Source organism: Centroberyx affinis, unplaced genomic scaffold (assembly GCF_046629955.1).
Source record: "Centroberyx affinis isolate AG114_WGS23_722 - 3 ecotype Tasmania unplaced genomic scaffold, CSIRO-AGI_Caff_v1 ptg000255l_1, whole genome shotgun sequence".
NCBI classification, from domain to species: domain Eukaryota; kingdom Metazoa; phylum Chordata; class Actinopteri; order Beryciformes; family Berycidae; genus Centroberyx; species Centroberyx affinis.
The window spans coordinates 42,892-51,974 of NW_027278937.1; the positions used below are offsets into that span (position 1 = coordinate 42,892).

At 41.9% G+C, this 9,083-nt stretch overlaps 1 protein-coding gene across 1 annotated transcript; it reads right to left on the reverse strand.

Moving 5' to 3' along the window:
• Positions 1-1,112: 1,112 nt before the first annotated feature.
• 42sp43 (P43 5S RNA-binding protein) lies at positions 1,113-4,339 on the reverse strand. The gene is made up of 9 exons (XM_071545506.1): positions 4,205-4,339; positions 3,901-4,001; positions 3,725-3,821; positions 3,461-3,549; positions 3,080-3,153; positions 2,743-2,823; positions 2,249-2,478; positions 1,769-1,822; positions 1,113-1,385 (listed from the first exon to the last, which is right to left on the reverse strand). Exons 1-9 carry the CDS (start codon positions 4,337-4,339, stop codon positions 1,113-1,115), a joined length of 1,134 nt encoding a protein of 377 aa, XP_071401607.1.
• Positions 4,340-9,083: the final 4,744 nt, after the last annotated feature.

The window sequence follows — 9,083 nt, forward strand, 5'->3', positions numbered from 1 at the left end:
ATGTTATTTACTGTTCATTTCGCACTCAATGTGATCACTGTTCAGTATTGAATTTGTGATATGACTGCTCAAGCAGTACTCTTTCAAAATGCACCAGTAATACCATTGAGCCATTGGAGTGGAATTGCATAAATCTATTTACACCTTAACACAGATGTTGTCACAAATGTAATGTGAAACTACACCCTCAGTGCAGCATTTGTCAGAATCTGGTCTAACTATCCAAGTGGCAAGGGGGCTATGAAACAACTACTCAATTTACTTCACATGGCATCCTTCGCATAACCATACCCTTCAAGTTTAACTATCAAGAAACCCTCATCTTACACTGAATAGCCTATAGGTTTGCAAAGGATTTGAGAAAGATTTGACAGCTGGGGCTCGTCTACTTTCTGTATTCAAAGTCCCGTCCACCCACATCCAAGTGACATGCCTGCTGTGTGACTAAGCCCTTACTCATGTGCGGTGCTTTGTTCAAACCCAATGAGCACTGACATATTCAGAAAATGTCAACCAAACTAAGCACAAAGGTAAATAGTGGAGGAGAATGAGTGTATGAGCTGTATGAGTGTACAGACAATGAGATGATCTTTCCTTTGCAAATTAAAATGGACAGAACTGAATCCTGCTTGAGGTTGCATGTGATTCTTCTCCAGCAGCTGCAATCCACTGATGGACAGAAATCCAGCATTTGGTTGACAGCAACTTTGATATTGAAAAGGCTAAATTATGAGTTGAAATCAACTGCAGCACTCAAGTACCACTTTGTTTTTGAACAAACTCATTTTATTGGGTCAACCAAAAAGAAAAGTCATCATTTCATTTAAGACCCACATATCGTTTTCTATCGACTAGAATTCAAGTTTGCAAAAGCTTAACATTCAACAAGATTCAAATTACTTTGAAATTGAGAACTAGATCAATATTCTATTGTAGCGTAAGCTACAAACAAAATAGCTAGTTTAACAAAGACCAAATTTTCTTTACTATACAAACTAGAACTCAAACATTCACATTCTCTAAAGCAACATATTCAAAACCTGAACAAAAAAGTCTGAAAAGTCCAAACTAAACATTTGTCATCAAAATGCAGAACTAGTTTGCATTTTCATTTAACCTTTAAGTGGGGGGACCTCAGGCTTGGGCTCCACAGGGCGAGGCCGTCTGAGACCAAACAGGTTTCGCAGGTTGACCTCCGGGTCAACATAGTGGGGGATCTTGCGCTCGTTGAAGAGGCCCGAGAGGTCGGCCTCCACCTTGGAGCGACGGGAGATGCGCATGCGCAGGGTGAAGAGGCGGCGCAGGTCCTCCTCCACCAGGGGCAGGTGGTGGTGCCCATCGAGCCGCTTCTGCCAGGACTTCTTGGACCGCCGTGGCTTGCGCTGCTTAAATTAAATATTTAAAAAAAGTATTTTCAGATTAAGTGTACAATATTCAAAGGTTTCTTTTGCACAAAGGCTTGGAACTGCAACATTTGATACCGTTATCTCAACTGCCTGCCCACCTACAGTTTGCACAGACAGCCTTCTGAGAAGCAGACAAATGATAAGCTTTGACATGAAATAGCAGTCCCCCACCCTCACAAGCTAGACTGTTCCTTCACTTGGCCTGAAGCACAGGAGAGCCAGGCTTTCAACAGGTTCAAAGCCTGATTCAAGGGAGATCCAAAATCAATAGTCCCCCTGGCCAGCTAGGTTTAGCTCAGCGGTGTCTGGCGGCTCTAGCCCCACGTCTCTTCACTACAGGACACTGACAACACCAGGCTCACCTTCAAAGTGCTGGCGTTTGGGTCATGGCGAAGCAGGTGTCTGGTCATGCTCTCCTGCAGGACGGAGCAAAGCCATAATAAAATATACAAGTCAACAACTGAAAATGTCAGTAAAATGGACAGAAATACAGTAGCTTCCATCTTCTATGCTGCAGAACAGAGGATGTTGTAATAGTTTTAGAAACACAATAAATTTACATTAGTGTGGGTTTGGACAAGTTAATTCAAACAAGTGTCTGATTTCAGGTTGAGGACATTAGGGAAATTGGGAAAACAAATTTTCTCTGCATGTATCCCAAATGGAATTAATACCATTTACTAGAATGTTGCCAAAAAAAAAAAAAGGAAATCAATGGTGCAAGTGAATGCATAATACAAAACAAGGACACAGACCAAGTCCAGACAATCTTAAAATGTAGTTAATATCTCCAGGCTCACACAGACCAATACTAGGTACGACCGAGAGGCCAGATTACATACCCGCATAGCAAACATGCGAGGGCAGTCGGGGAAAGAGCAGCTGTATTTGATGAGCTCGAGGTGCACCTTGCGGATGTGGTGCTGGAGATTGAAGGTTGTAGAGAAGTAGGCCTGGCAGTCGGCCCTGGGGCAAACCAGCACAGGCTTATGCGAGGCGTGGGTCCGCTTGTGTCTGCGCAGGGCGTCCACTTTTTTAAACTCCTTCTTGCACACTTTACAGGTGAAGGTGGCTGGAACGCAGCATATGATCACTTAAAAAAGCCAGTACAATAAAACCAGTAATCCTAAACCAGCAAACAGTGATCAAGTGTTTTCTACTAGTAAAGACATGCAGGATTTGTAAGAGACCGTCCAAGAAGCCATGCTAAAGGAGAGGGCAGTGCACTTATCCAGTAAGGTGCACTTGTAAAAATCATACAATCTTGTCACTTTCAGCAGCTTCACAAGGAAAATCTGATGAGCGTTCTCGGACTAGGACTACAAATGTTCTTTACCTGTGTGTTTGGCCATGTGCTTCTGAAGTTTCCCCCAGGTATGTTCAAGCACCTGGCAGTTGGCATGAGTACAGCGATATCCTGCAGAGACCAAACGACAAGGCTGGTGTGAAGGTAGCAGGAAATAAAGTTAACACCATTACCAGTTGGCTCCCTGCTGGCTCACCCTTTGAGGAGCCACATAATCCATGATAGTCAGTCTTCTGGAAAGGCAAAGTCAGTGTCTTGGATGTAGGAAAAGGTCACATGCAAATGCAGCCATGTCCCCTTTTTTAATGAAAGGAATTCTGCAGGGATTAAGATGAAAGAATCCCCACTGAGACTGAAATGGACCGACCTGCATGCTTTTTCTCATGGGCTTTGCGAGCGATGTGAGAGTCAAACATGGCCCCGCATCCATCCTTTGAGCATCTAACACCACCAGGTGCAAGGCGGGACCAAAAACAACAAAAAACAATTTATTGCCATCAGAATACGTTGCCCTCCAGCCATCATTGGCAAGTCACAGATTGCATAATTACAGTGGTAAACTGCTCTAGCCAGAGTGCATAATCTACCGACAGTCCTTAACACAAGTAGACTTGTCTGATTTGATCTCAGGCATGTCATCAACTACAGACTGGGTTTGCTACAGGCTTATAAGTGTAAAACACTTAGCAGCATCAGAATATCACGTATGCTGTGGTTTTCTGAGGGGCACAATGTACTGTAGACATACTTGAACTGAGCAGGTACTCCATGTTCCTTTAAGTGCAGTTTAAACAACCTGCGTTTCTTGAAGGTCAATGAGCAGTTTGGCTGGTTGCACTGTGGGGAGAAAAGACACTGAAGTTGTTAGATAGACTCACAATAAACCGCTTGAGAACTCCAAAGTCTTTGTGTGCCTTCAATTTGGGGAGATGCTGCTGAACAATGCAGTGCGGTGTTTTGGCGCCATCGTGTGGAGAAGAAAATGTGGACAAACCTGTGGATTTGGACAAACCTTGAAATGCTTGTTCTTGTCTCCGTGGGCATAGCGCACGTGTCTCTTCAAGTTGTCTGCATTGAAGAAACTCTTTGCGCAAGTCGCCAAGGTGCATCTGCAGAGACGAGAGGGGCAAAATCAGAAGGTATGTGGCTGAGAAAGACAGCAGTGAAGTTAATGTTAATTTCACTTACTTGAATTGCTTGACCCCGGTGTGCTGACGAACGTGGCGGGTCAGGTGGGATTTTCGTGAGAAACGACGACCACAATCGGCAACTTCGCACTGAATTGGACGCTGGGGATATTTTTCATTCAGTAAATTGTCTGAACATGTATTGGCGTTTTAGATCTACATTTGAAATAGTGTGCGAAACATGGGTTAGCCTACTTGGCAAGAAATGTGTGCAGCTATAGCCTAGGTCTACAATTAAAGTCGACAGTTACAATGTTACCATTTTTCTCAAACATACTAGGCCCTATTGATTTTGTTTCCCTTACCGCTCCAGTGTGCACCGTCTCGTGCTCTTTCAGTCTCCACTGCCGTGTGAAAGTGGCACCACAGTCGACATGAGTGCAGTTGAAGAGCTGCAGTCGCGGAACACAGGCGGGTTTCACACTGTGCACACCATTCATTTTCCTCTGATATCTCAACACTTCTCTAACTACCTAAAATATAGTAGAAATGCGGTCGCCTTTCTCAGCCTTTTTTATAGCCTCTTGGATGTGGTTAATTGGCAGCGCCCAGTCACAAATCAATCAATTAGGCTATGACAGCAGTGCGTAGCCTAATTGATTGCCGAGACACTTTGGAACCTCAAGAAGAAAGCTGAGTGAGCTGAAGAAGTACAGCTGAAAATAATTACCCTAATTGCCATGTTAAGCTGTGTGCAAACAAACGTGAAACAAGGACAAGCCAACACATGTTCCTGCTTGCTGGACGCCAACTAATTAGGTTCGTTTGAGATGACTACCTGCACGCCTGGAAAATAGACGAGAGTAGCCGAGTGCAGTCAGGCGAGGAATCAACAAGCCGAACACTCCCGACTGCACACTCACTGATCCTTTTCCTCTTCTTCAGTTTTGTTTAACGGCGGTTGATAAACAATTTAAAAGGTGCATTACCGCCACCTGCACTCACTGCGCTCTAACAACCCAGACCTTCACGTTACTTATTTTTATTTTAATGTAGGCATTACAGGTGGCATTTATGGCATCCTCGGGGCTGTGCAGTCGGTGGAGAGCAGCTGCAGCGCCTCGCTCCAAAAACTGCAGCCGCCTCGGTCCCGCGAGATTGCCGTGGCTCGCGCAGTCGGGTCGGCGGAGCAAGTCGGACAAAGCAAGTAGCTGGTCAAAACTGCGCAGGACTTGCTCATCTCAAACGAGCCTATTTATACCAGTAGTAAGCCAACTAGAATAACTTCTGCCCATAACTTTCTAAATAAAATCCTTACTGACGAAAATATCAATATGTTTCAGAGGGAATCTGAAGTAAATTAAAAAATAAAATACAATAGTTGTTGTTTCCCAAAATGTCTTTATCTACAGTACAGCAAGGGCTGTGATAATATGATAGGCTACAATATGTAAGGGCTGCTGAAAATACACATAAAGACTTAATGGCAAGTCATACCAGACAATTTGAAATGATGTCTGCTATCTTGATAAAAGTTTATTAACCCATAGCTGTGGCCTAAAGGCTGCATAATGGGAGCTCCAATACTAAAAGTGACCAATAGTACAAATTGTAGCCTACACTCTTCAAGGCAAATTCGCCTTACATTTATCCTGGCTAACTCTGTCAGTGTTCAACCAACTGCGATACAGCCATTTGCTCAGCAGAGGGCAATGTGTTTCTATTACACAAGACGGAGTGTTTACACAGCAAATACAGAGATTATAAGAGTTTCAAATCTGTTTAATTGTCTCACCACTGTAAACGATTAAACGTCATTTGTCCATTTGTCTCTCTCCTCACTCTGTGGCCCAAGACATTAAATGTCTGTTCACACTTACTAGTAATAAGAACTAACACCAAGTAATGGCTGAGAAACTGCAGAAAATAGTCTATGTCATAAACTTATCATCTAAATCAGGGGTTCCCCAAACATTTTAATGTCAATGACTCCCAATTAAATTTTCCTTAGAAACACAGACCCCCAGGGACTGCAGATGAAAATTAGCTCCAAGATAAATCTGGTAGACTACAATACATCAAATGTTAACGTTTAGGGCGTCAGCCTACCATTGCCATCCCACCTGCCACCCCAGATGAGGAGGTCCGTTGATATTAAAGTGATTTCTAATGCTCTTGATAGCCTAATAATTGTGCTCCGATATTGATTATTACCATGCTTTTCTCCGAAATATCAAACTCTAATCATACCCAAATCAACACTGCTGCCTCTCCCAGCTATCTGCTGGCCTACTGAAGTTGAACAGTTCAACGCCCCCCTCCCCCGCCTCTACCTGTCCGACAGACCAGACTAACATTAAAGACATGCCCCACTGCCCATCAATGAACTCAGGTGTTTTTTTATGCTGCAATTTGTCGCTAGTTTGTAGGTACGCTCCCACGGTTTACTTTACGATGCTGACGTTTCGAGCACGCACAGGCTCCTCATCAGACATACGTATAACTATGACGTCAAATGAGTCGAATCTGAACGCTAACTTGTCATCACTGTTGAACTCCACTGCCAAACAGCAATGAGTTTGTTTGCCGGTGTTAACGTTAGCTAATGCAACCAAGGCAGCCCCATATCTAGTTTTGCTGATGCTGACTGGTAAACATTGTCACATCAAATGATGTATCATATAAAGCTGTTTAAAGTATAACATTGTTTCTTTCATATTAAGCTGTTTCAACTTGAAATTTAAATATTTGCAGTTAATGTTAGTCTGGGGATGTTATCTTACCTCTACTACAAACTTCTGTATTCTGTACTTCTGTTATTCAGAGTTGCTTTATGCTATAAATAAATAAATAAATAATGATAGCCCACATTTTAGATTGTAGTAAAAGTACTTTATTTATCCTTTGATATTATTATCAGACAAATTACACAACTCTTTTGGAGAAATAATCCCAGCTGAAATTGTACAACATGTTTTGTAAACAGTATCAATGCAGTGCTTTCACTAGAGATAGACTTTGAGTCCTGTGTTGGTCTGCACTTCACAGTAGGCCTAAATCACACACTCATATTTTCACTTATAATTTCTTTGCTAATAGTCCAGAAATTTTAATCTCAAGGCTGAACTGACTTGTTGCTTTTGCCCTTATAAATGCTTTAGAGAAGAGTCAATCGGATAAAATGTGTCTCCCATTGATGTCATTGGAGGGCACTCTTTCATTAAATAATGTATGTGTTTACTTAAGTCATAGTCAAGGATATTTTGGGGAAAGTAGGCTATGTATTCTCAGTTAATAAGTTTGATTTGTTTTTCACAGTGAATAAGGAATTCATATCACAACAAAACACTGCATTCAAAATATCAAGCAAACTATATATAAAATTATATCAGGCAAATATGAAATTTTATATCTATCAGCATAACAATATATTATTGGCCACCCCTAAATCTGTGCTCATGTATAAAACTGGATTTGGAGTTTGCTTTGGCCCTGTGTGTGTTTGTGTGTTGAACAGCAGTGCTCCCTGCAAACTGGAGGTAGTTAGGTAAAGCTCTACAGTGAAGTGATTAAATTTTCAACACAATCAGTCAACCTCTGGCCACACCCTTCCCTGTCTGCAACCCTCGCCCTGCTCAGATGAGTGGCAGTGGCTCTAGTGCTCTTAATCTCTTGGTAAGAGATCAGATCTCAGTACAGCTCCGGTTACTTAACTGTACTGTTCACTGTTGAATAGCCTACTTAAATGACTGTATCAGCACAGTGTAATTGAATGTATCGGGTGTACCCATCCTGTATTAATCACATTAACACGAAAATGTCCCCAGAGCAGAGTACGGTCATGTTACTTGTTTGTTATTGGATTGAAACAGGAGCAGGAGAGATTTTTTTGTCCTCTGTTTAAATTCAGATTAACACTAGAAAGTTGACAGCTGTTTTGAATTTTAGAATTAAAATATCACAGTTTTCAACATGTCCCTCCATGACTTTTCCTACACCCAATTTCTGCATAAACCATGCAAGGAAATAGTATTTATAATTACTCAACCACTTTAAATGGTGACTTGTTGGCTTTCTCTTAGACCCCCAAAATCCATGGCCTTCCTTTTTATATACTGTATATGTATGTACTGTATATGTATGATGTAGGATGGTAGATGATGGTATGTAACACCCTTTGAGACTTAACTGTGATAAAGGGCTTTATAAATAAACAAGACTAGACTAGACTTTCTAGTGTTAAGTGTTGCAAGGATCCTCAGCGCTGATTTATTTATTTATTTATTTATTTATTTATTTATTTATTTATTTATTTATTTATTTATTTATTTATTTATTTATTTATTTATTCATTCATTTATTTATTTATGTTTGGGGGGCATAGACTTGATGCTCCATTCCTCCTCTCTCTTTCCCCATCTCTTCCCCTCTGTCTCTCGCTCCCAGTTAGTCTCTGAGGGGGGTAGATGAAATATTCAGAGGGGGTTGTCAGAATGCACAATGTGCCTCCATTAGTGGGATGTGCTGCAGGACTGCTGCTGGAGGACTTAACTGCATCAGGAGGGGGGAAAAACCCTACAGGTCACGGAGCCGAGACAGCGTAGAGACGACAGCACGCAGCACGTACTGTAGGTCTCAAGTTTCACTGCTGAATTGATCTCCGCTAATAGTTCTGGATCAGACCGTGTGGTCGACCAGCCGGTTAGCAAGAGCTGTCAGCAGGACCCTCTTGCTGTACACTGCCCATTTTTAGATGTACAAGCAACTTCACACATCACAAGTCACAAGTCAAGAGGGCCTTTGAGAATCATCCCAATGAAAAATCACTGCAATGTCCCCATAGGGACTGACAGTGTGACTGTGGTAGGCTACTCAAAAGTGAGTTTATACTGACATTTTTGTATCTTCTGGTATCACTGTACTATTCCAAGAAGAGTGGGGAAAAAACTTTTACAGCAGCACCCCCCACCCCCTCCACACACACACACACAAACTCATTTATTTTGATTTAACCTCCTCTTGTGCACTCAATACAAGAGGTTGTGAAATCTTCCAGTATCCTCTATCACATATCCCACCCGTACCAAAAACAACTACATCCTATGATAAAACTATAACTTTCTACAGGAATATTGCAGGTATATTATAGATAGGCTATAGGAGAAAACATCTTTGAGTACCACATGGACACTATAGTCCTTGTAGGAAGATTGGAGCAATATTTTTGATTTCGATTTTGCGTCC

What these genes read in the sequence shown, in the direction of transcription:
- 42sp43 (XM_071545506.1), bottom strand. Translation starts at nt 4,339, where the DNA reads ATGAATGGTGTGCACAGTGTGAAACCCGCCTGTGTTCCGCGACTGCAG. An exon ending in GGAGTACCTGCTCAGTTCAA is followed by an intron (nt 3,154 to 3,460) that starts GTATGTCTACAG and finishes TGGTGGTGTTAG; the next exon opens with ATGCTCAAAGGATGGATGCG. An exon ending in CAAACGCCAGCACTTTGAAG is followed by an intron (nt 1,386 to 1,768) that starts GTGAGCCTGGTG and finishes ATTTAATTTAAG; the next exon opens with CAGCGCAAGCCACGGCGGTC.